The sequence below is a fragment of the Vipera berus genome (genome assembly GCF_964194415.1).
Source record: "Vipera berus genome assembly, chromosome: 11".
In the NCBI taxonomy this organism is placed as follows: Eukaryota; Metazoa; Chordata; class Lepidosauria; order Squamata; family Viperidae; genus Vipera; species Vipera berus.
In genome coordinates this window covers 15007296-15035035 of record NC_138214.1, presented here as the reverse complement: position 1 = coordinate 15035035, position 27740 = coordinate 15007296, and the positions used below count along the sequence as shown (strand labels likewise).

The 27740-nt window shown below is 42.2% G+C and overlaps 1 protein-coding gene across 4 annotated transcripts in view; it reads left to right on the top strand.

Annotated features, from left to right (window-relative positions):
- DCX (doublecortin) overlaps positions 1–27740 on the top strand; it is a gene marked incomplete at its 3' end in the record, with an annotated part of 63523 nt that overhangs the window by 32410 nt on the left and 3373 nt on the right. For 2 of the 4 annotated variants that reach the window (XM_081336332.1, XM_081336334.1), the window contains exons 3-4: positions 21724–21826; positions 23153–23275. In XM_081336332.1, the coding sequence (XP_081192458.1) occupies positions 21724–21826; positions 23153–23275 (226 nt within the window). Of the gene's footprint in view, positions 1–21723; positions 21827–23152; positions 23291–27740 lie in introns of all 4 variants that reach the window. The other 2 variants (XM_081336331.1, XM_081336333.1) reach the window with 1 other exon arrangement.

Genomic DNA, 27740 nt, shown 5'->3' with positions numbered 1-27740 from the left:
CAGGAATAATAATCTTTATCCAGCCAGCCAGCCAGCCAGCCTTCTTTTAATTCTATAATTTTCTCCCCTCCTTCCCCCCCCCCCCAAAAAAAATCAAGTAAGCAATATACGCTTTGTCTGGAGATATTTTGCAGATGAGAAATTACTTCAGTTCAGATTTTCTCAACATAAGTAATAGAAACATTGTATAGGAAATGCAGCCATTAACAGACGTTGGCCATAGAGTGTGTGTTATTATTGGAAATTGTGTTACAAGCGAAAAAACAGCACTTGACAATAAATGAAGTAGGTGTGAGGGTGTTTCCATGTTTGTGTGTAAGTATAGATATGTGTGAACACACATCCTAGATCATTTGCAGACTCATTTATCCATCTGTCCATTTATCCACATTTGGCAGCTATCTATCTGAAGCCCCAAATAGCAGCCAATGACAAGGGAATAAATTGTGGAGAGAAAGAAAGTCTTTCAGCTTGCAGAACAAATAAACAAATCCCTAAACGGAGATTTGGCAACAATTTGGCATCTTCTTCCCCATTTACACATCTAGCTGCCTGGCTGTAGCCCAACCAGTTTTGATTTTCTTCTGCACTGCAGTAATTGCTTAAACAAAGAGTTTTCTGCTAACTTAGTAACAGAAGCTCAGGCAGTGGATTGAAAGAGATGCTCTGCTCACAGGACTTGCAAGCAAACAGAGAATTATCAGAGGTCTTCTAACATGGCTTCCATCTTCCAGACTTGCAGGTCCTGTCAAACAGCAAGAGACTTTGAGGATCTTGTTTTGTTGTTGTTAAAAAAAAAAGCATCTTTGCAAGTTTGGGTCAGGCACCTCCTTGTTCTAGCCTTTTTTTAAAGAGTCCCCAAAAGAATGCTATTCTTCCCACAGGCAGCAACAGATTTTAATTCACCTGTACTTAAGCAAATAGGTCTGGATTTATCTCACCAAGGGAAATGAATAAAAGTTGAAACAAAGAAAACGTTGCTCTATTCTTTTTTTTTTATTATAAGCGTTATGGTCTTTTTTTTAAGAACAAAATCCCACTGTCTTGGGTTTAAACAGATTTGGAAGGTAAGAGTATTTCAGACACAGAAGTACAGTAAGAGAAAGGCAGACATAATTAATAGATTTAGGCAGGGCTTTTTTTGTCATAGAACGCTCAGAACGGAGTTCCAGCACCTTTTTTGGATGGAACCTTATAGGATAGGCAAGGCGGGTTGTATGACATGTGTGAGTTCCGGCACCTTTTTCTTTTACAAAAAAAGCACTGGATTTAGGTATTTTCTATATTTTTGTTAGCTTTGCAATGCAGTTTAGAGTGTGATTAGGAATTGTGAAAACTCATTTGCACTAGAAAAGAAAGGAGGGGTTTTTCAAATGTTGCAACACCGAGACTCCCCCCCACACACAAATGAAAAATAAATACAGTGAATGATATCACTGGAGCTAAGTTAGGGCTAGAAGTAAATTCCTCACTGATTTTCGATAGATAATTTTAATCTTCAATCAGTGACGATAATCTTTAACCGAGCCTGACAAGTTTGGACAGCTCTCCCTTTTGCTTCTGCAAGCCTGATGGCATTTTTTTTTGAAATGGTGACACAATTCCAGCTCACTCAAGATCACACACACACACCCCAGAGTGTCTGAGCCACACTTACACAATAATTGCTTCCAGCCTGCGACACGCTCTTCTCCTTGGAAAAGAAAAGATGTCAAATGCCCATTCTCGTTCATCAAAGAGAATGAGAGTCAGTAGGGTTTTTTTTTCCCCCAGAGACGTTTTTCTTCCGGCGCTATCATTTCATTTTCTGAATACGCAACTCCGCTGATTTGCTACGGCGTTTCATAGCTGAAAATTGTATTTATAGGGCACGAGCAAAGTCATTCTTCAGCCTGATCTAACAGAGCAAGAGGACTACAGCCATTTCCCCCCAAAGCCATTTCCAGGTGCCTACAACAGCCAGCAAAGGATGGTGGTGACTTTGCTCCCGTCCTTATGTGTGAGAAAAGGAAGGGGATGCATCCATTTATCCAGGGTGCCAAAAGGGGCTTGGATACCATACTCGCAGGTGCAAAATGGGGTGGATTTTCTCTTAGCCACAAATGGCTGCTCCAGGCCTTTCAGACAGCTCTTCTTGGTCAAAAGGGAATAAATAGATTACGGAGTGGAAAAAATGGATTGATTACATCCAGAATAAATATGGGACTAAAAAGTTTCATTTAGCATTTGCATAAGTATTGATGTGATATTAGTATTGCTTGTAGTCATTTTATATGAGCTACAGCGCGATAGACTTAATAGCTTATTGTTGTTAGCATATGGTTGTTTATGATTGTTTTTACTTTTATACCTTGTATTTAGCTCTGGGAAGTCGGGGACGGGGAGGGGGGGAGGGGAGGGGGGAGGGTCGGGAAGGGTTGGGTAGGGGGTGGGGGGGAGGGGTTGTTAAAGATAAAATGTATTGAAAAACTTTTCAATAAAAAAAGGGAATAAATAGATAAATGTGAACCAAAACTTCTGTTGCGGTAGGAAAGAAGCAACGTGTAAATTTGTCTCATTTGGAGAGGATTGCAGGCATTCTTAATTTCAAGGAGAGATGAGGTTCAGTTGTCGGCAGGTCTACTCATATTTCGGTCCCATTTAATTCTACTTGGGACTGTGGCCTTAGCACAGATGCTAATGAGTACAGAGTAATAGAGTTGTAAGGGGCCTTGTAGGTCATCTAGTCCAACCCTCCGCTCAAGCAGGGGACCCTACACCATTTCTGACACCATTTCTTGAAAGCTTCCAGTGATGAGGCTCCCACAGCTTCTGAAGCCAAGCTGTTCCACTGGTTGATTGTTCTCACTGTCAGAAAATTTATTTCTAGGTTGATCGGCTTCCATTTGTTATTCCTTGTCTGGCCTTCAGGTGCTTTGGAAAATAGGTTGACACCCCTCGTCTCTCTCTCTGACAGCCCTTCAAATATTAGAAGACCTCTATCCTGTCTCCCCTGGTCCTTCTCTTCACTAGACTAGCCATGCCCAGTTCCTGCAACCATCCTTCCTACGTTTTAGCCTCCAGTCTCCTAGACATCTTTGTTGCTCTTCTCTGCACTTTTTCTCTGCCCTTTAATGAGCTCTCCAGCCAACAGCGAAATGATTTAAATTTAATCAGTTTATGAATTCATTATCAGCACAATTGTATAAAATTAATTAATTGCATTAATTGATGAATACTAAGAAAATATGAGGGACGCGGTGGCTCAGTGGGTTAGGACGCTGAGCCTGTCGATCAGAAGGTCGGCAGTTTGGCAGGTCGAATCCCGAGTGTCGCGTAACAGAGTGAGCGCCTGTTACTTGTCCCAGCTTCTGCCAACCTAGCAGTTCGAAAGCATGTAAAAATGCACGTAGAAAAATAGGCACTACGGTGGGAAGGTAACAGCGTTCTGTGCACCTTTGGCGTCTAGTCATGCCGGCCACATGACCACAGAGACGTCCTCGGACAAGCGCTGGCTCTTCGGCTTTGAAACGGAGATGAGCACCAACCCCTAGAGTTGGAAAGGACTAGCACGCATGTGTGGGGGAACCTTTACCTTTACCTTAAGAAAATATGAGCATGGATTCGGGCAAACTCCAGGAGGACAGGGCAGCCTGGCGTGCTATATTCCATAGGGTCGCGAAGAGCATGACTTAGGCACTGAACAACAACAACAAAATGATCATTATTAATTACTAAAAATTAACTCTACCTACTGGTTTCCTGACATGTGGCGCAGGTCTGGAAGCCATAACATTGCCTGACGATGTCAATAATGCACATTTCATCATTTGCATCCCCTCCTTCAGACACCCCAGACTGAAAATATGAAAAATTGCGAGAGATCCCTTTTGATGGATTTACCCCTCCTTAAGAGCAGCTGAGGAAGCGCAAGTGGGTGGGTTCCAATGGATAGCCAATAGCAGGAGGTAGAGTTTCTTCTCAAGCCACGCCTCCTTCTCTTTCCATCCTGTCCACAGAGGCTATCTGTGATCACACAGGTGTTTAGCAAGCCAGTTTTCCTTCAAGCTAAACTTCAGCTAGCCAGTCCCAAAGGTGCTTTTTTCAAGAAGCAACTGGACTTTCTTGTTTTTCTTTGAAGATCTTTCGCTTCTCATTCGAGAAGCTTCTTCAGCTCTGACTGGATGGAAGGATTTATATTCCTTGTATCTAGTCAGAACTGAAGAGGTTTCTTGGATGAGAAGCAAAGCATCTTCAAAGAAAGAAAACACCTTTGGGACATAACCATAACCTGGATGACTGAGAATCTCCATAGACCTTCAGCTAGGCAGTATGTGAAGCACATATAGAATCAATCTGTAGTAACAACCTTTAAAGAGAGAAGCAACCTAGAGTTAAAGAAAGTGAGAACAATTAATCAGTGAAATGCCTTGCCTCCAGAAGTTGTGGGTGCTCCATCCCTGGAGGCTTTTAAAGAAGGGACTAGATAGCCACTTGTCCAGAATAGGATAGTGTCTCCTCCTCAAGCAGTGGGTTGGATTAGAAGATCTTCAAGGTCACTTCCAATCTATGAACCTATGTTCTACACTCCAAGAGCCAATCAAGGTAGCAAAAGGATTTTGTGCACAAGAGTGGCCACAGAGTCAAAGCACAGAGTCAAAGCACAGAGTCAAAGCACCTGTCTTCAGGTAATCAGTTTTACAAATTGAAGTAGCTTCAGTAAGAGCCCTAGTGGCACAGTGGTTAGAATGCAGTATTGCAGGCTAATTCTGCTGACTGCCGGCTGCCAGCAGTTCGGCAGTTGAGACTCAAAGTTGACTCGACCTTCCATCCTTCCGAGGTCGCTAAAATGAGGAGCCAGATTGTTGGGGGGCAAATATGCTGTAAACTGCTTAGAGTTGGCTGTAAAGCACTGTGAAGCAGTAAATAAGTCTATTACTATTCTCACACAAGATGAAAATTTCCAGCTGGCCATCGTGATATGTTGAATTTCAATCCTCCAGCCTAAACTAGTTAAATTGCATTATCTCTAGTCTAACAATCCCAATGGCTCCTGAATAGACTACAACAGCTGAGGAAACTTTGGCACTTTACCTCTTCTTCCTGTGACCTTTTTGTTCACATAGAATGGTGGATACTCTGGAACATCGTACTGTAATTAGGTTCTAGGTCTGCCATTATCCTGGGAACTGTGTATTTTCTCACCAATGCTTCTGAGGTCGCCATCTTAGGCTCCGTCTTTCTCTGAGTGAACCTCTAGCCCATCATGAGTAATGTGAGAGGCTTCTAGGATCTTTTTATGCTCTTCATATCTGAAAACCTTTAATTAAAGATGCATACAACTACTGTTAAGGTATAGTCCCACGGGAGCTATCTACAACTGATTTATGTGTTCCTCACACTAGTAGGACAAACATAATCTGTTGTGTACATTTTATGATTGCAGAAGTCTATTCCAAATGTGGAAATTTCTAAATTTCAAAGGATAATTGAATTTGAGCTCATATAATGTGTTCACCAAAATTTTGCTCCGTTCTGGAAGAAAGGTTGAACACAAATTCCTTCATCAAAAGAAAGGAGGGGGGGGGAAATGCAGGGCAGTTTTGTGCTAGTAAATAATCTCTGTTAAAAAGGAATGGAATAGATCAGAATCTATAGAAAGGATCTGATCTCCGAACTTAGCAGTGTGGTGATTTTACCACCCTGAAGTCTCCCCTTAATGAAGGTCGGCAGTTTGGCGGGTCGAATCCCGAGTGCCGCGTAGCAGAGTGAGCGCCTGTTACTCGTCCCAGCTTCTGCCAACCTAGCAGTTCAAAAGCACGTCAAAATGCAAGTAGAAAAATAGGGACCACGACGGTGGGAAGGTAACAGCCTTCCGTGCGCCTTTGGCGTCTAGTCATGCTGGCCACATGACCACGGAGACGTCCTCGGACAAGCGCTGGCTCTTTGGCTTTGAAACGGAGATGAGCACCGGCCCCTAGAGTCGGAAACGACTAGCACGCATGTGTGGGGGAACCTTTACCTTAATAATTTATATACAATAGAATCAACACTTACAAGCATTTATGACCAAGTACAAATCAGATTTGCAAATGGGCTTCTGTGGGATGGTGGCTTCTATAAGCCAAGGGCAGTTTAAGTGGTAATTAAAAGACTTTTTACTTTTATGTAATATTCATTAAGAAGATTATATTACCTCCTTTTCAGATTCTTTCGGCATTGGTGGTCACAGGAATAAAACAATAAGATTATATTGAATTAAGATCTTTGGAGGATGAACTGAATGCATTATCTGGGCATATTGTCAGTCATTCTATTCCCACATCTTTCGAAAGAACTTCAGGAATGCTAAAATGTGGGTTAAATCCCATTTAACAAAAAGGTTACATGTTCTGCTTTACTGTCAATTCTACAAACAAGGGAATTCAGTAATGATGTGGGTGCAGATCCTGGAGCAAGGAGCGTTAAAGTATTAATAGTATTATTAGTACTTAAGTATTAAAAACCTATGATCATAATGTTTGAATATCAATTTGGTCTAGTGGCTAAGTGGCCAGGTTGGAACCTGGGAGATGATGAGTTCTAGTCTAGCCTTAGGCACAAAAGGCAGATGGGTGACTTTGGGTCAATCATGAGGACACTGTGAGTTTCTTAGCCATGAAAGCCAGCTAGGCAATCTTGGGCCAAACATCCAGAGAGGGTAAATTCTAGACCTGATATAGACATGAAAATTGGCTGGGTGACTTTGTGTCAATCCCCAGGAGATGCTGAGTTCTAGTCCCACTTAGGCATGAAAGCCAGCTGAGTGACTTTGGACCAATCACCAGGAGATTGTGACTTTTACTGCCACCTTAGGCACAGAACAACACTGGGTGATTTGGGGCCAATCACTTGGTGAGGCTAGTCCCGCTTTAGGCATGAAAGGTGGCTGGGTGACTTTAGAGCAATCCACCTCTCTCAGCTCAATCCACCTCACAGAGTGGTTGGTGTGGAGGAGGAAGGAATTTTCCAAAGCATTAGAAGGCAGGACAAGAAACAACGGATGGAAAGTAATTAAGGAGAGAAGCAACCTAGAACTAAGGAGAAATTTCCTGACAGTGAGGACAATTAACCAGTGGAACGGCTTGCCTCCAGAAGTTGTGGATGTCTCGTTGCTGGAGGCTTTTAAGAATAGACTGGACAGCCGCTTGTCTGGCATGGTAAGGGTCTCCTACTTGAGCAGAGGGATGGACTAGAAGGTCTTCAAGATCCCTTCCATTTCGGTTATTCTATGTTCTGTGAATATTACTTATGTTCACCACCTTTAGTTATTTATTAAAAAAAGTAATAAAGGTGAGATAGATGATAGAGCCATGGTGGCACAATGGTTAGAATGCAATATTGCAGGCAAACTCTGCCAACAACCAGGAGTTTGATCCTCACCAGCTTCAAGGTTGTCTCAGCTCTTTCCGAGGTCGGTAAAATGAGGACCCAGATTGTTGGGGGCAACATGCTAACTCTGCAAACTGCTCATAGAGGACTGCAAAGCACTGTGGAGCAGTGTATACAGTAAGTCTAAAAGCTATTGTGATAGATGATAGATAGATAGATAGATAGATAGATAGATAGATAGATAGATAGATAGATAGATAGATAGATAGATAGATAGGATAGATAGGATAGGCAGATAAAATATTTTCCTTACATAAACAATCAAACTCCCAGGAACTAAACCCTTATTCCAGAGGTCCCCAACCTTCTGGGCACCAGGGACCAATTCCATGGAGAGAGGTTTTTCCATGGACCGGAGAGTGCGTGGCTTTGTGTTCTGCCTGCATCCCATGAATGGGGCTTTGCTTGTTTGTGTGGCCCAGTTGCTGGCATGCCGCATCCCATGGAATGGGGGATTGGGGACCCCTGCCTTACACTCCTGAACTGGGTTACAGGTTCTGTAGCTATCTGTGCCATGGGGATCAGCAGCTAACCCTACTGGATTGTTTTATTCTCTACTGTACTCAGAGGCCACTCTCTACTAGTCCTACAGAAGTTTCGACTCTGAATTGATTGACTCTCAAAGTTGCTTGGGTCTTGGAAAAGCGATTCAGATGTGACGGTGCATTGAGACCTACAAGGATCAGAATAGCACAGGCAATGAGCAAGGATCCCAGATGGGTGTTGCATTTTAAAAGAATGTTGATTTGGTGACGAGGCATTTCCAAACGTTGCACAAAACTGTCCCATTCTTATTACTGCCTCAGGTTTCTTCCCCTTGGTTGGTCATTTTCCCACCAATGACTTCCTAAAAACACCCAGCAGTCCCGAAAGTGATATAAAACCTGTTCTCATCAATATTATTTTGGTGGAACGATTTTTGGATGAGACTAGAAGAGGCTACGAATTGCTAGTGAAGAAAATGTCTAAAAGGAGGACCTCATTGATTCTGAAAACCACCTGCCTCTACTCCTTTCCCTTGCACGGCTGATTCGATGTTAGATCGTCTCCAAATGTGATTTCCTGGTGCCCAGCATAGGGAAACGTGGAAGAATTTCATAGTGGATGCATTCGCTCTGGCTTCAGTTAGGCAGTCTATCCTCGCACATCTTTCGTTTCCTTCTGCAGCATCTCCTTATTTCACACAACTCTGTACAACTGAGTTTTTATTGTTATGCATATGTAGGAGTGTGGGTCTATACAGTATGTTGTATATAGTATGTTTTAGGTGTGTGTCATGTATGTGTTTCACTTTGAGAGCGGGCGACTTAATGTCATTTTTGATGTGTGCCGTTGTGCCCACAGTAAAAAAATGACAATAAAGATTATCTTATCTTATCTTATCTTATCTTATCTTATCTTATCTTATCTTATCTTGTCTTGTCTTGTCTTGTCTTGTCTTGTCTTGTCTTGTCTTGTCTTGTCTTGTCTTGTCTTGTCTTGTCTTGTCTTATCTTATCTCATCTCATCTCATCTCATCTCATCTCATCTATCTCATCTCATCTTATCTTCTTATCTTATCTTATCTTATCTTATCTTATCTTATCATCTTATCTTATCTTAATCTATCTTACATCTAAGCAAAGTCACCTCTTCAACCAATGCCTGCCAGTTCTCTAATTATGGTCATGCCTTATCTATAGTTTAATGGTTAGAAAGAAAACCAGCCAATGCAACTGAATGTTGTATAACTTTGCAACATGATGTACAGTTTTGTTAACAACTATAGAACAACTATTCTGGGATCAGACAGGACTCCTCCTCCTCCTCTCCTTCCCCTTGTCTGCCACCCTTTTTCCTTGTCTTCCTTCTCCTCCTCTTTCTCCTTCTCCTCTCTGCAAACCCCATATCCTAAGAGCACTGATGATGTTACCTAGCTGGGTAACAAAATGCCTGCTGTGGTGGGATTAAAATACCTGAACAACCGGTCCTCTGAGTGGACCCCACTTCTGGAGAGCCGTTCTAGGCCTGGGAGGCCTCGCCGGCTCAGAATGGACTTTCAGAAGTGGTGTCCATGCACTTCTGGCAGTTCGTTTTGGGCCTTGCAAAAAGGCCCGAACCAGCATCAGCCGGTTCGCCCAAGTCAACAAAAAATTAGCTACCGCTTCTACCGAACTGGCGCGAACCGGCTGAATCCCACCACTGAATGTCTGCAAGAAAATAACCAAACTCAGAGAGCACTGATGAAACCACAGTTCTCCTTCTTCTTCCTCTTCCATTTCCCTTTCTCCCTCTCCTCCTCTCCCTTCCCCTTCCCCTTCTGCATGATTTGCTTTGAGCCATTTCTGCCTAGTCAGTGACCAATCTTTATAACTGAGCTGTCTCAATTGGCTGAATGATCTGAGAAATCAGCTATTCAGTTGCATAGGCTTCTCTCTCTCTCTCTCTCTCTCCCTCCCCCTCCCTCCCTCCGTCTCTCTCTCTCTCTCCCTCTCTCTCTCTCCCTCTCTGTCTCCCTCCCTCCCTCCCTCCGTCTCTCTCTCTCTCTCTCCCCCTCTCTCTCTCTCTCTCCCTCTCTCTCCCTCCCTCCCTCTCTCTCTCTCTCCCTCTCTCTCCCTCCCTCCCTCCCTCCCTCTCTCTCTCTCTCTCTCCCCCTCTCTTTCCCTCCCTCCCTCCCTCTCTCTCTCCCTCTCTCTCTCTCTCCCTCCCTCCCTCCCTCCATCTCTCTCTCTCCCTCCCTCCCTCTCTCTCTCTCCCTCCCTCCCTCCCTCCCTCCCTCTCTCTCTCTCTCTCTTTCTGGAAAAGTGGAGTCCCCAGCCAGCCGTCTATTCAGAAGAAAGGGCATCCTTCCAAGGGCTTCAGAGGGCTTTTCATGAGAAATCCACCTTTGCAGAGCCTTTATCGATCTTTGTTTTCAAAAATGTAATTTTGATTAAAGAAGTTTTCAGAAGAATGACAAGAATACAACGTTTTGAATTGAAGAGAAAAGGAATAAGAAAATGAAAAAGAAAGAAAGGAAAAGGATTAGAAAAGAGAGAAAACATAATAAAGGGATGGGCTGTGAGTTTCATAACAGCAGTTACAAGTGCAAATATATTTTACCCTCCCTAAAGTCACATCATAACTTCCCTCTTTCCACAATCTGCCCTTTCTAATCCACAAATCCATAAATCGCCAGTTCATTTTTTTTCTTTTTACAGCAGAAAAGTCCATAAAAGGTTTCAGTCACTAATAAATGTAATAGTTAATCTTTCTCTAAAGTTAATTTTAACATTTCTTCCACTTTGCCAACCATTCCTCCGCTGTGGGTATTTCAAAGTCTTTCCATTTTGGCATGCATGATAGTGTTGCAGGAGTAATCATATACAAAAATTATCCCCCACAGCTCTTCCCTAATTTTCTGTCCATTAATCCCAACAAAATAGTTCTGGTTTCAGTTACATATTAAATTTCTTTGCATCATTGTAAGTATTTAAACCTAACATTTTCTTTCTTGGCTTTCTTACAAGTTCACTAAGCATGATAAAAATGACTTTTCCCACTGTCCATGTTACCAGCATAAATTTGAAACACCTTTATACATTCTAGATAATTTTTCTGGAGTCATATGCCAACCGTACATCATTTTGTAAATTATATCATGGTGAGATAGAGCCTTTATTGATCAGATTTGTACTCCACTGCAATAATAATAATAATAAAAAAACTCTTGGCGGTTACATACATCAAGAGAAAAGCAATAAAACAGCCACAGTGAAAGAATATAAAAACAATTCATCAAAAGCGACACAACCATCGATCGGTCAGCCCAAAGGGGTCAGTTCATCCTCCCAAAGGGCTCTGTGATATAATTCATTTTTTAATAGCTTGTGGAAAGTTAATGGGATGGTGGTGAAGAGCAGGTGCACCCACAAAAAAGTCATGCCTACCAGCCTCAACCTCCTGTGGGGTTGACAAACAGGTTCTCCTGGAATGTCCAAATCAGCCAGGTTGAAACTGAGTGGAGAAGGTGATCCTACATATTTTCTGGTGGCTTTCCAAACCAGCATTTTGAATTGCTGAGAGATGTCAGTTGAAGGCCAGTGAAGAGTCTGGAGCTCCAACGTCATCTGTTCGTGTTGCCAGGTGCTCACAAACAATGGAGCTACAGAATTCTGAACCAGTTGAAGCTTCTAAATGGTCTTTCCAAGAAATCCATGGAGAATGTGTGATAATGAGGGCAAGTGTTATATTGACTTTGTAGTTTCGCATGGTCTCTCTCTTCCAATGAATACTCAGGAAATGTTGGATCTAGGGTCAACACAAGCCTTATCCTTTCCGTAGCCCAAATACCTCTGCAATTATCTCTGTAATTGTGGTTCCAAGCAAAGCTGTTTTTCCTAAAATTAAGTAGTAGAATCAAATCTCGACCAGTATCTGTTAAACATTGTGAGGTTAAATCCTTTTAATTTTGTCTGTTTTGACAATTTGATTATCATAATTCCAAATACGCCAATAATGGGGGGGGGGGGAAACCTCTGCTTACTGATAAAGGAGAAGACAGTATTTGTAGCTCAGGACTGAAATGAAGGGTCCTTCCTGCTCTTTGAGCTTGGCTGTTGCCTCGCAGACATTTCACTAGCAGTGATGATGTTACCTACTTTGGGTAAGGAAAAGTCTGCAAGAAAACAACCAAGCTCAGAGAGCACCAAGGAGCCTTGAAACCTCTGCTTAATTCAGTCCATAATGTTATTTTTTAAAAAAATTAGTTCTGCTATTTTACAGCTTTTTCCAGTTCTTTTTGGGCTATTCTAATATCATTAGGGATGCGGTGGCTCAGTGGGTTAGGACGCTGAGCTTGTTGATCAGAAGATCGGCAGTTTGGCGGGTCGAATCCCGAGTGCTGCGTAACAGAGTGAGTGCCTGTTACTCGTCCCAGCTTCTGCCAACCTAGCAGTTCGAAAGCACGTAAAAATGCAAGTAGAAAAATAGGGACCACTACGGTGGGAAGGTAACAGCGTTCCGTGCGCCTTTGGCGTCTAGTCATGCCGGCCACATGGCCACGGAGACGTCCTCGGACAAGCGCTGGCTCTTTGGCTTTGAAACGGAGATGAGCACCGGCCCCTAGAGTCGGAAACGACTAGCACGCATGTGCGGGGAAACCTTTACCTTTACCTAATATCATTTGGTGCCGTCTCATCTATAGGTAGCACTTGCTTTGCTGTGAAAAAAAATATAACATATCCCTACCTAATAGCTTTTTTTTTTAATCCCATTTATATCCCGCTGTTCTCCGAAGACTCAGGGTGGCTTACAAACGTAGCAGTAGCGTTCATTCTATGTATATGCCTGCTTATTAGGGCTTTCACACACCCCCAAGCGGCATTATTACAAAGTCAGCTTATTGCCCCCAACAATCTGGGTCCTCATTTTACCTACCTCGGAAGGATGGAAGGCTGAGTCAACCTTGAGCCTGGTGGGATGCAAACCTGCAATAATTGCAAGCAGCTGGTGTTACTTATGTTCCTGTTAGGGTTTCTGGTGCAATTTAATCATTACAGAAGTCTAGTAAAGGAGAATATTAGAAGCTCGGGGTTGACATGAGGGGCCCTTGGTGCTCTCTGAGCTTGCTTGTTTTCGTGCAGACGTTTCATTACCCAAACTAGGTAACATCATCAGTGCTAGTAGTATTAAACACACTGATGACGTTACCCAGTTTGGATAATGAAACGTCTGCAAGAAAACTAGCACGCTCAAAGAGCACCAAGGAGCTCTCTTACAGAAGTCTGTTTTGAGCTTCTTAAGCATATTTAAAGTGGTTGGCCTAACATTTTTTTTAATCTATTCGTAAAAATACGATTTAGCCAGTGAAAATACATTGAAGCATCCTTCAGAAGCAAATAGCAAGGGAGTGCCCCTCAGATACACCCCTAGTAATGGCTATAAAAATGAATGCAGGCAGTAAAAGCTGAGTCTTTAATTAGACGGTTCTACTAGTTGGATCTTATCTAATATTTAAAGGCTTCCTGACATCCATTCCCAGCTTTAACTGAGAGTAAAACAAGAGATGAGGGTAGCAAGGATATTTATAGTCTAGAGACAAGCTGATGGTTACAGTTCAAGGGGGTGTGTGGAATTAAGCATTCCAGATTCTGCTTGCTACATTGAGCTTCAGTGATCATGCATTCTCATCATCACCACTGTGGGAGTATATATTTCTTGATACGTCTTTTAAGATAGGAATAAGATGGAAAAAAGGCATGGAGAAGAGTAGAGGATGGAGCTTTTTAAGGGAAGGGCATGGCATCTTTTGGTGCATTTAATTGTCAGAAACACAGTGCCCTAGGCAGGCATGGTTCAGGGGTGTAGGATGAAAGGTTGGAAGAAAGGAAGTTGCATTTCTTTCTTCTCACAGTGTTAAACAGGATCCTGCCCTCAGAATAGGATTCTTGGGCAAAAGGCCAAGGGGGGTCTGCTTGGCAGAAAGGAGAGATCCCAAATGTTGCCAAGTCAGCTTAATGCGTTTTGAATGAAATGATATAACACACACATCAAGTCATTGCATCAACTTGTTCAGTTGCATCACTAGTAGAATTCAGATTCATCCAGTAACATTCGCTGGTGAAGGATCCCAGGACTGTGAGGTCCTTGGCACTCTCTGAGCTTGGCTGATTTCTTGCAGACGTTTCATTACCCAACTAGGTGATATCATCAGGGCTACAAGGGAGTGAGGTTTGCCCTCTGCTTAGATATAGTGGCTTGCCCTGCCTGGGTTGGCGGGGGTATTCTTGATGGTTCCTTGATCTAGGATATCTCGAATAAGAAATCCTTCACTCAGCATGTAAGTCATTTAAGATGTTCACTGTCAAACAGTTTAGGGAACTCTACTGATATGTAAATTGTTCCAAAAAACAACCCCAGAGGTGAGGCATAACTGAGGGATATTTGAGGAGCAGTCTTTCCTTGGATAGGTCCACCTGTTCCATCACATCCAGTAGGAGAGGTATGTTATGGGTCTCGTTTACTAAGGCAGGGGTCCCCAACCCCCAGTCCATGGACCAGTACTGGGTCGCAGTATGCCAGCAACCAGGCTGCGCAAACAAGCAAAGCCCCATCCACAAGATGAAGGCAGCACACAAAACCACGCCCCCTCTGGTCCAAGGAAAAAACCTCTCTCTGTGGAACCGGTCCCTGGTGCCCAAAAGGTTGGGGGCCATTGTACTAAGGAATACCATCTGACAGGAAGATGGCAGCCATATTCTGGAACACAGGTTTTCCAGAATTTAGATTGGCCCCAAACATCTGGCCTTTAAGAAGGACCTGACGATATAGCTGTGCCATCATGCTTGGGGTTTGGGTAGTATGATGAGAAATTAACCTTAATTTCTTAAAACTAATCAGTGGTTCTCAACCTGTGGTCCACCGACCCCTGAGGTGCTGAGAGGTCACAGAGGGGTCTGTGAAGGCTTGAAGAAATATTATGATTTAGATCTTAAATTAAGGCTTGGGGGTCCATGGCCATGGTCACAAAAGTTATCTAAAGGGGGTCTGTGGTGAAGAAAAGGTTAGCCACTGAAGTAGGTACTCCCTTTCTTAAATTTAAGCAGGTCTAGAAATTAAGTGGAAAGGGACACGGTGGCTCAGTATGTTAGGACGCTGAGCTTGTCAATCAGAAGGTCAGCAGTTTGACGGGTCGAATCCTGAGTGCTGCGTAACAGAGTGAGCGCTTGTTACTCATCCCAGCTTCTGCCAACCTAGCAGTTCGAAAGCACATAAAAATGCAAGTAGAAAAATAGGGACCACTCCGGTGGGAAGGTAACAGCGTTCCGTGTGCCTTGGGCGTCTAGTCATGCCGGCCACATGACCATGGAGATGTCCTCGGACAAATGCTAGCTCTTCGGCTTTGAAAGAGTCGGAAACGACTAGCACACATGTGCGGGGGAACCTTTACCTTAGAAATTAAGTGTCTTCCTACCGTGTGATTTTTGCAGCTTTTTTGTAAAGACTGGAAAAAGGAAAGTAAGATTAGCTTGGAGCAAGGTGGAAAATCTAGCTAGTTCAAACAGAGGTCTAGAATTTATACTTAGAAGCGCTCGTTCATTATTGATCAGAAGAGGAATCCTCGACTATTTCAAGCGCTGGTGTTCTGACACCTTCAGGCCATATTGCAGCGTTGTTGACTGTAGACCAATGAATCTTTTCTCGAACAGAGGTTAATAATCCAACGCCTGGCATCCCCTGCTACAAATACATTATTCATATGAATAAAAAAGCGTCTCAGCTTGAGACTAATTGGCTTCCTCAAGTATTGGAGGTACCAACATTTCCCCAAACATATTCACTTCCAGATTAATGTTAATATTGGGTGCAATTTGCCTAAAGGCCAAGTGTGTGCTATTTTAATTCAAGCTGATGCACTGTTGGAAGGTTATAGGCTTCCAAGACCAACAATAACCTATTCTCAGATAGACTAAAAATGACAGACCATCCCAGAATTTTTTTTGCACACCTTTTAGAGCAGACATGTCAAATACAAGGCCTGGGGGCCGGATCCGGCCCACAAAGTGGTTTCATGTGGCGCACGAATCCATCCTGGAAACAGTGAGGGAAAAGCCCCCACTGCCTTGGCCCTGGCCCAGAGACCCTCAGATCTGTCCCACTCCTGCCCAGGCCCCCATAGGCACCCTTGATGTGAACGATGTAGAGCTGGCCATGCCCACCCAGTAGGCCATACGCACTCTAGCCACGCCCACCCAGTAGGCCACACCCACCCTGGCCATACCCACCCGGCCCCTTGAGGGCAACCGCAATGCTGATGCGGCCCTCAATGAAATTGAGTTTGACACCCCTGTTTTAGAGTGTCCAAAAATCTTTTCTGACCAGTCTTCAGAAACACACTTCCAAGTTGATTGCTATTTGCAACAGTGATGATCAGGGGACTGTAGGCTAAAACATATAAGGAACGGTTGCTGGAATTGGATATGTCTAGTCTAAGGAAGAGAAGAACGAGGGGTGACATGATAGCAGCCTTCCAAAATCTCAGGGGCTGCCCCAAAGAAGAGGGAGTCAAGCTATTCTCCAAAGCACCTGAAGGCAGGACAAGCAGCAATGGATGGAAACTAACCAAAGAGAGAAGCAACCTAGAACTAAGGAGAAATTTCCTGACAGTTAGAACAATTAACCAGTGAAACAACCTGCCTCCAGAAGTTGTGAATGCTCCAACACTGGAAGTTTTTAAGAAGAGACTGGACAGCCATTTGTCTGAAATGGTCTAGGGTTTCCTGCCTGAGCCGGGGGTTGGACTAGATGACCTCCAAGGTCCCTTCCAACTTTATTATTATTGTTATCATTATTGTTATCTTAATCAATTGCAGTATTGACACCCATTCGTATTTAAAAGATTTGTTTGTCTTCATGGTATAGCAAGGAAGTCCTAGATCAAGCAGCTCATTGGGCCATTATCTTCAGGGTTGGACTTATGAGGATTAAATAAGAAACAATCTTCATAAACCTCATCAACAGCAGCAAAAATGATTAGGGGGCTGGAGGCTAAGACGTACAAAGAACGGTTACGGGAATTGGGTATGACTAGTCTATTGAAAAGAAGGACTATGGGTGACATGAGAGCAGTCTTCCAACATTTGAGGGGCTGCCACAAAGAAGAGGAGGTCACCCTATTTTCCAAAGCACCAGAAAGCAAGAGAAGAAACAATGAATGGAAACTACAGTAACCAAGAAGAGAAGCAACCTAGAACTACTAAGGAGAAATTTCCTAACAGCGAAAGCAATCAACCAGTGGATGAACTTGCCTTCAGAAGTTGTGGGTGCTCCATCACTGGAGGTTTTCAAGAAAATCCTAGACAACCCTTTGTCTGGGATGGTTGAGCAAAATGTTAGTTCCTTCCACTTCGATTATTCTGTTAATAAAAAGAGCGTGGAACAAGGATTGCAACTGGGCTTCGTTTTCCCCAAAACATAATTTTTCATGATCCTACAGCAAAGTTGTTCGAGTTACTTGCTGCCATCTTCTCTTCCACAGTCGCCATCTGTTCATTTCTTTCTTGTGGAGGAACACTTGTGTAATTTGGCAGTGCTCATTACCCAATGCTCAGTAACGTGTTTTATGAAAATATTGAAATGGCATCTTAATACCAACGCCTCAAGGCACGGGTGCCGTTCTTCCACCGAGAATTATCACTCGCCTCTAAGCATAGCTACTGGAGCATCCAGCAAACAATCCCAGAATCTTCGCTTGAAAGTTAGCCTCAACTCACATTCCATGCCCCCAAAAAATCAAAGGGCTCCCACCCTGGTGAGGTTCCTCAAAACACTGAAAATCTTCTTATTTCCCAGAATCCCCTTTTTCTGGACACCCCTCTCTTTGTTCTTTTATTTTATTGTTCTAGTTTTTTAACAGAATGTTAAACTGCCAAACTCATTTGGGATTCAGTTGGATTTATATGGTGGAATTGGAACACCCGATCTGCCTCTTCAGAGAACCCATTGACCTGACCCTTAGAGTGGCTGTGAAGTGCAAAAATGACGCTGCCACACACTGCATGAAGCTGTCATATGATTTGCTCAGGTTTGGCTTAATCCAATTTATCAAGTCAACGTGCAAGTCCCAAATTTTGTTTCTGGCTTAATGTAAGCATGTGAATCCTGATAACTTTGAGTTTTTTCAACAAACATGGCTTAGTAGTGTCAGGAGTGACACAGCTCTATCTTGTTACCTATTTCTTTCATTTCAAGTTATTACATAATTCCCACAGCACTGTCTTGTGCCTAAGGATATCTAAACATGTAGCACGACTGTGTTACTATTATCCTTCTCATCTCTCCTATTACCTACTCCTATTGGTACCTTGTGACTATCACCTGTTCTGTTGGTTGTATCTTATGATTTAGGACTGTAAATTTAGGATTTATCATTTTGTTGAGAGCTTATGCACCAGAGACAAATTCTTTGTGTACCCCATCACACTTGGCCAATAAAGAATATTCTGTTCAGCTTTGTTCTGTTCTATTTTCTATTCTGTTCTGTTCTGTTCTGTTCTATTCTGCTTATTCTGTACAGTTCTATTTTCTATTTTCTATCCTATCCTATCCTATCCTATCCTATCCTATCCTATCCTATCCTATCCTATCCTATCCTATCCTACCCTACCCTACCCTACCCTACCCTACCCTACCCTACCCTACCCTACCCTATCCTATCCTATCCTATCCTATCCTATCCTATCCTATCCTATTCTATTCTATTCTATTCTATTCTATTCTATTCTATTCTATTCTATTCTATTCTATTCTATTCTATTCTATTCTATTCTATTCTATTCTATTCTATTCTATTCTATTCTATTCTATTCTATTCTCATGCAGTCTTACTTTACTCATACAGTAATGTGATTACAGGGCATAGGTTCTCTGCAACCCCAGTGGCTATAATTTACGAACTCAGGCTCATAGCTTAGCACAATATATGAATGCCACCAATTGTGCTCTATACAATTAAATCTGGACAAACAAACCATTGACTGTTCAGTGAAGAAATGCAGCCAATGAATTTTGCAACTTTTTTCTTTGCTGTGTCAGTTATTTCACTTTTTTGCAAATCAACTGTTCTTCTGCTTCCTGGCCATGATTGCTAGGAGCACAAAGAAGCATTTAGAAGCATTAATGAAGTACCGCATCTCTGTTTAGAAGTATTTTTGCTAGCTTCTATTTCCGGACAAATTGCTCTGTATAATTAGAACAACTGATTAGGATGAACACAAAGTGGACCCCCGTCTTTGAAAGAGTGTCAGCTATTTTAGAAGTAAAAGTATTTATTAGGCTCAATATAGAACTGGCATGGATCGTGGGAGGATATTAAATTTCAACTTGAGCTTCGCTCCTAATGACTACATAGCCATAGCCATGTTTCCTTGGTAAAAATTCAGAAATGGTTTCCCGTGGCCTCCTTCTAATAAGCTCTTCCAGCCTCCCAACCTTTGAGATTGTTTGGTGCTCTCATTCTGGGAAAGGGAGCTGTGAGTTTCTTTCCTTAGTTGGCTGTAGAAGCGAAGTCTGTAGAAGCAGAATAAAATGGGAGGGGAAGAGGGAGAGAGAGCGAGAGAGAGACTAGAACAGTGATGGTGAACCTTTTAGAGACCGAGTGCCCAAACCGCAACCCAAAACCCACATATTTATCACAAAAGTGCCAGGGCTGCATCAACATTGTGGTGCCCTCAAGGGGGGGGGGCAGGGAGGTGCCTCTGAGTGCCGCCTCGGGCACACAAAACCTGGGGGCACAAAAATGGGCCACTGTGCTGCAAGGCGCAAAAACGGTCGCCTCAGCACTGCAGGGTGCAGATACAAGATGCTGCACCGTGGAAGAACGGGGCAGGGCTAGTGAGTATCACACAGGCACTAACCCCGCCCCATTTACCGGGTGTGCGTGCTCGCAGCCCCGAGCACACATGCACGCATGTAAAATGCTTCCCCCTCCCTTTTCTTCCAGTCCATCAATCAACAATGGTTGGTGATCTCTGCTCTGCCACCTCTGCTCAAGCTTGCAAGTTGGCCACTTTGCCTCCTTTGTGCTGGGCGGGGCTTCTGCTCCGGGCGGTGGTGGTGGCCTGATGGAACTGCTGCTGGCAGCAGTGGCACACGTGCCAACAGAGAGGGCTCTGAGTGCCACCTCTGGCACGCGTGCCATAGGTTCGCCACCACTGGACTAGAAGCAGGATGGATGGACAGATGAAGAGATTGATGGATAAACAGATGCAGAAAGAAACTGGATGATCAGCTGAAAGATCTAGATAGAAGAAGGGCTGTAAAAGCAGGATGGATGGATGGATGGATGGATGGATGGATGGATGGATGGATGGATGAATAGACAGGTGTAGATAGAAACTGGATGATCAACTAATAGATCTAGATAGAAGCAGGACTGTAGAAGCAGGATGGATGGATGGATGGATGGATGGATGTTGAAATAGGATGATCGATTGATGGATCTAGATAGGATTGTAAAAGCAGCATGGATGGACAGACAGACAGATGCAGATAGAAACCCAATTTTAAGGTCTTATTCCCTCTGTCTTTCTAGTTCCAAGCCACCTTAATATTTTAAGTTCCTAAAGAGAAGGTGACAGGAATGACTGTGAAATGGTTATTTCCAGGAATGTAGTTTTCTTGTCACTGTGTAATTGTAACTGATAGTTTACAATATGTTAAAATTAAATTGTCATGGCTGTCCTTGTCAAGAAGCTTACAGGAACATTTTTTGTTTTCTTACTTATTATAAGCCTCGTCTTTGTTGTTCCCTTCCATGAAACAGGGAAGTGAAATTGTTCTGTTATGTGATATTTTTTAGTCTGCCTGGGAGAAACTCTGGATCTTAAGTTAGACCTTCTAGAACCATGGGTTGGCTTAAACTTCAAGTATCTCAGAGATTGGAGACTACACTGTTTCTGAATTCTTCCCACCATAGTTCAAAAAAACTTACTAGTTGGAAAGAAGAAGGACTTACGGTACTTCTTACTTACTTCTCCAATGAACCTCATGCCTTCTGAGGAAACTTGATCCATTGGTTTCTGATGTAGGCCTGGGAAGTCAAGGTCACCAGATTCAAGTTGACTCTGAGGATTGGACTATCAACTATCTCATCCTCTCCTCTAGTGGAGAGCAGGATGAGATGGACCAAGGGGAAAATCCCTGCACCAGAAGATTCAGTGAAGTGACTTTATCTTCTGAAAAAAACCTTGGTCCGTCAGTCTTGGTTTCTGCTGTAAGCCCCTCAGTCATGGGGAGTCAAGGTCATCAAGCTCAAGTTGACTCTGAGGATGGACTATCAACTATCTCATCTTCTCTTCTAGTGCAGAATCTCCCCAAGGAGGAGATTCCCCCATACCAGATGATTCAGTGAAGTGGCTTTATTCTACCAGACCTACACTTTCCATTTTAAAGCCTTCTGATATAAAATGTCAGGTTCTCCTCTTGCAACCCGTCCGGAGAGCTTTGGTAATTATGTAATCACATAAGCAATCAGGAACTGGTAAAAATAAAGCCAGGGGAAGGAATCACCCAGTTGATCATTTGGAATGAAACAGAACCTGTAAAACAGAAAGTTTAACATACCACTGCGTTATCTCAAAGTAACAGATTCCCGTCACCTCATTCAATGATAGAAGATTCTCTTTTTTTTATGCCAAGCCTACACTACATTTTGTGTCATGGTTTGCATAAAGGGAAGCAGAGATACTGGGGTGGGGGGTGGGGCAGAGGGAGAGAAACAGTTTCCGAGAAATCTGAGCCATAAAATGAATGCTACCAACTCACGCTAAATGAATGACTTTATTTTTCCGATAGGTAACTTGCCTTCATGATTTCTTTGGCGATGACGATGTATTTATCGCTTGCGGCCCGGAAAAATTCCGTTATGCCCAAGATGACTTTTCTCTGGATGAAAATGGTAAAAACTCTTGCATGGTTGTTATTTTTTTAAAGGGAAAGGGTGTCTTCCTGCTAAGTTGGGGGTTACCTTGAATTTGTATTAGACTTTTTATATTAAATAATATTGCCCAGACTCAAAATATAATTCAGGTTGCCTTTTATATGTCTCATTAGAACCCAACCTACCCAAACTGGAACCCAATTCAAAATCACATGAAGTATTAGTACTGCTTTATAAAACCTTAGTAAGGCCACACCTGGAATACTGCATCCAGTTTTCGTCACCACACTACAAAAAAGATGTTGAGACTTTGAAAAAAGTGCAGAGAAGAGCAACTAGGATGTCACATCTTTTTGTATCAGTTCCTACGCTTCATAGGAACTGGTTCCTCCATAGCTTCTATCTATCTATCTATCTATCTATCTATCTATCTATCTATCTATCTATCTATCTGTCTGTCTGTCTGTCTGTCTGTCTGTCTGTCTGTCTGTCTGTCTGTCTGTCTGTCTGTCTGTCTGTCTATCTATCTATCTATCTATCTATCCATTCATTCATTCATCTGTCCATCCATCCATTCATCCATCCACCCTTCCATTAGATTATATTGCAGCTAAAGTTGATAATTCCTAATTAGATTGGTGATCCTTAGATACACACTTTAGAGTATATAAAGTATTTCCCCATAATTCAGGACCCTAAAGCTGGATCTTGAGGTGACATTTTAGAATGAGTAGAAATATAATACGATGCCTTATTTCAAACCGAGAGGGATAATTTAGTAGGAATAGGAATCAGGAATAGGTATATTTAGCAGAAAGTGAAATTATTCTGCCAGGCATCCTTGTCCAATATTTAGATCAAGTGTTGTTTTCCATCAGTCATACTAAACTATTGATGAGTTTCTGATTGGTTCCCATTAGGGAAGCCATTCAAAGCTGCTTCAATACCAGATTGATCTGTCCGTTCAGTGAAGTTTCATCAAACTAATTTGATACCATGAAGTTTTGCAAAGGCTTTTCAAACTTCTTGAAAGTTCTCTAGTGCAGCTCTGGGACCAGAAAAGGAGTAGAGAGTTTACGAGACATCGTCTCATGAGTTACTGCCTCAACACATATGTGTGGGAGGAACCAGGATGAAAAGCTGGTTCCAAATCCTCCAGCCTGGATGTCCTCCACCGAGGTGGACTTCCAGAGTTTAAAGAAGGTAGCGTGAACATTGCAGATAATTTGGGAACCTGAATTCCGTTCCATCTCAAGGACATCGATATTCTAGGTGTTCAGCTTCTGAAAAGCATCACATTTACCGTGATCTTGTGAGTATGTTCTGGTTTTGTTTCTTTTACAGAGTGTCGAGTAATGAAAGGAAACCCAGCCACTACACCAGGCAGCAAATCGTCTCCAACTCCACAAAAAAGCTCGGCGAAAAGTCCAGCTCCTTTGCGCCGGAGCAAATCGCCAGCTGACTCAGGTAACCTTCAGGATGGTGAGTGATTGTTCTCTTCCAACAAATAAATGTTAGCTCCTCCTGGATCTGGAGGATAAATTAATGTAACTCAGGAGCACATTCCTATTTGATTGGACACTAGCCAATTCCAAGTGTTATGGAAGAGTCCATGAAGTAACCTGGCTCATCTTGCTTGTGATGTCCACCCTAACCCTAACCCATTCAAAGAAAGAGAGAAAAAACACTGTTGGACAAAGGAGCAGGCTAGTAGTGAGTAAGACAGGAGCAGTAATTTATTGCCATTAGTCGTGTCATCTGAAGCATTCCAGACTAAGTAAGATTTTATTGTTTTGTTTTGTTTATAGTCTGCCTTTTACAAATAACTCAAGGCAAAGAAGATATTCGACATACCTTCCTCTTATTTTCCTCACAACAACAATCCTGTGAGGTCAGTAGGGCTGAGAGAGAGTGATTGGCCCAAATGCCTAAGGCAGGACTAGAATTCCCAATCTCCTAGTGATTGGCCCCAAATCCCCTTAACTGGCTTTCATGGCTAAGGTAGGACTAGAACTCACAGTCTCCTGGTTTCTAGCTTGCTGCCTTAACCACTAAAGCAAACTGGTTATGTGGATGAAAACTTTGTTAAAATTGGAGCCCAAGATTATCTTTTTTCCCCCCTAGCATTTCTCATTCTCATCTTTGATAAAAGATCATGTGGATTCAATGTTTCCCTCAAAGAAAAAGAGTGTTTCAGTGCAATTCTTATGGAGGGAGCCCAATTTCTTTGCCCTAGTTTAGTTGCTTTGCTCTTCACAACAGCCCTGCATAAATGATGCTGTCTAAGAAACTATCAAGGTTTGAGGAGAAAATCATAGTTATTCTACAGTTTGATGAAATTCTTGGAGCTGGCTGAGATGTGAAATGGGCAGCTTGATTCAAGAAAAGACATCAATTAATGTCAATGCTGATTGGAAGCCCCTGTTGGATTTATTTATTTATTTATTTATTTATTTATTTATTTATTTATTTATTTATTTATTTATTTATCTTTCTTCTTTCTTTTTCTTTCTTTTTCTTTCTTTCTCTTTCTTTCTTTCTCTTTCTTTCTTTCTTTCTTTCTTTTCTCTCTTCCTTTCATCCCTCCCTCCCTTGCTTTCCTTCCTTCCTTCCTTCTTCTTTCTTTCTTTCTTTCTTTCTTTCTTTCTTTCTTTCTTTCTTTCTTTCTTTCTTTCTCTTTCTTTCTCTTCTTTCTTTCTTTTTCTCTTTCTTTCTTTCTTTTCTTTCTTCCTTTCATCCCTCCCTCCCTTGCTTTCCTTCCTTCCTCTCTTTCTTTCTTTCTTTCTTTCTTTCTTTCTTTCTTTCTTTCTTTCTTTCTTTCTTTCTCTCTCTTTCTTTCTTTCTTTCTTTCTTTCTTTCTCTTTCTTTCTTTCTTTCTTTCTTTCTTTCTTTTGCATGAAACAGAAAAAGAAATTATGGTATATGGGCTGGATGACAAGAAAAAAGTGGATAACAGAAAACAATGGAAGTTGTGTTGTAAACATAGAGTAAAAGCTTAACATGAATTCATTCTGATCTCTGTCACACACAAAAAGTTGAGAGTCATCTTTTCTATTTCTTTTTATTTTATTCATTTGCTGTTTATTTCATTTACTGGATTTTTATCCTACCTTACAAATAACTCAAGGCGGCAAACATACCTAGTACTCCTTTTGTCCTCCTTTTCTTTCCCTTTTGCTTACATTTTCATTCTTTTATTTTTCCCCCTTCTATCTTCATTATCAATTTTTGTTCATTTTTATCTCTTCACTTTTTTAAAAAAAATATCTCATTTTATTTTTTTTAAAAAGAAAGAAAGCATTGTTTAGGAGAGAAGGAAAGATTGCTACCTCCAGACAGTAATGGGAATCTTTCTTGCTTTCTCCCGTCCTGTGATTGGAAGGAATGGATTCATTTTTTCTCCCCCATCTTCGATATATTCAGAGAAAATAGGGCAGGATAAAATGTTTAGCTCAGCTATAGTCTCTAATTAAGAAAGGGGCCGATCGATCTGCCGACGGTAGTAAAGCGTTACTCAATCTCCTATAGGCAAAGAAGGGTGTTTTTCTGATAGCTCTAGTATTTCCTTGCTCAATCCTTTGGCATTGTACCCGTCAGGCAAGATCAAGTAGCTGAAGAGGTTGACATGGAGCAAGAAATTAACAACAACAATGCAGTGTTTGTGTTCACCACTGAGATGGGCAAAAGAAAACTTAGCAGACAAAAGCTTCCATCTCTCTGGGTTGTCACATCGATTGTTGGCAATCCCTCAGCCGAACTGACACAGCTGCAGAGTAGCCTCAGACTTGCTTTGCTGTCCTTGTGGGCCTCCATTTAAAAAAAAAAACCAAAAAAAAAACACAACAAGGTGGGGGATGGGGGCAGATGATGATTAGGATGCTATGGAAGGAAGTGAGCACATGTTGTGGGGAGATGTTTTACAGTGAGATGGGCAGAAAAGAATGTTTCTAGGCCAGGGTTGAAATGAAGGGCCCTTGGTGGTCTCTGAGCTTGGCGGTTTTCTTGCTGAAGTTTCATTACCCAAATAGGTAACATCATCATTGCTACATTTAGGCAAGAAAAACCAAATGCACAGGTATAGTATAGGTGGCACCTGGTTCAACAGTAGTAACTGTGAGAAGGATCTTGGAATCCTGGTGGACAATCACTTAAATATGAGCAAGCAGTGTGCTGCAGCTGCCAAAAAAGCCAACACAGTCCTAGGCTGCATTAACAGAGGGTTAGAATCAAGATCACATGAAGTGTTAATGCTACTTTATAATGCCATGGTAAAACCACACTTGGAATACTGCATCCAGTTTTGGTATCCACGATGTAAAACGATGTTGGGACTTAGAAAGAGTGCAGAGAAGAGCAACAAAGATGATTAGGGGACTGGAGATTAAAACACATAAAGAACGGTTGCTGGAATTGAGTATGTCTAGTTTAATGAAGAGAAGGACGAGAGGTGACTTGATAGCAACTCTTCCAATCTCTCAGGGGCTGCCCCAAAGAAGAGGGAGTCAAGCTATTCTCCAAAGCACCTGAAGCAATGGATGGAAACTAATCAAGGAAAGAAGCAACCTAGAACTAAGGAGAAATTTCCTAACAGAACAATTAACCAGTGGAACTACCTGCCTCCAGAAGTGGTGAATGCTCCAACACTGGAAGTTTATAAGAAGAGACTGGACAGCCACTTGTCTGAAATGGTATAGGGTCTCCTGCTTGACAGGAGGTTGGACTAGAAGACCTCCAAGGTCCCTTCCCACTCTTATTCTCTTATTCTGTTATCACTGCGAACTCCAGAACCAGAGGCTAGATTGAGAAGTTAACAGAAAGAGACCTACAGAAGACAAGAACTAGCCACTGCTGTCAGATGCCAAGAGAACATTATAATATATTTTGCAGAGATTGATGGCAAATAAAGGTTGTAGTTATCTGTGTTTGCTTTCCCTCCACCTTATTATAAATTGTAGTAATGGAGAATGATGAACGTGCTACTTTCAGCAGTTGTTAGGCTGTGTCAGCCCTTTGAGATAACCCAGACACAAAGCAGGAACCACGAGTCCTCGCACTACCTCTGTTGTAAGGTTACAATAGCCGTCTAAAAGCACTTGTCCCTCCTTTACTATTTACATTCTAGAAAACTAGGGGTGGTCCATTCTGAGAGGCTTCCCCACATCCCTTTTCCTTCCATGGGCTGAGATACCATTGAATAATAATAATAATAATAATAATAATAATAATAATAATAATAATAATAAGAAGAAGAAGAAGAAGAAGAAGAAGAAGAAGAAGAAGAAGAAGAAGAAGAAGAAGAAGAAGAAGAAGAAGAAGAAGAAGAAGAAGAAGAAGAAGAAGAAGAAGTTGGAAGGGACCTTGGAGTTCATCTAGTCCAACCCCCTGCTAAGGCAGGAAACCTATACCATTTCAGACAAATGGCTGGCCAGTCTCTTCTTAATTTTTATGACGATGATCTAAGCTGCATCTCTTCCTTCTGTGTCTCAAGGTCATTCCCACATACCACGGTAGGCTGTGACACAGTAGTCCCTGACTCCTGTTTTGAAGGAAAACATACACCCGTACAAATGGAAATCAACTGATTCTCTCTCTCTCTCTCTCTCTCTCTCTCTCTCTCTCTCTCTCTCTCTCTCTCTTTTTTTTTTTTTTTCTTTTCAAAAATGCCTCTTTCTTTAATGAACTTGGAACAAAATTCATCAGCAAATTTGCAACATCTGGGTTTCCTCGCATCAAGAAAGCACCAGGCTGGCTGTTGATTCTCATTCAATTAAAGTTCAGCTATTGGCACTGCTAGAACCAGTCCATCAAATACAATTGTCAAGCCTCACCATGAACCACAATAAGCCCAAAGATTTTTAAAAGATAAATCTCTATTACAGGGAGACATTTACTCGGGATTCCTGGCTACATTTGATGGGCTGTGCTGTTTTCA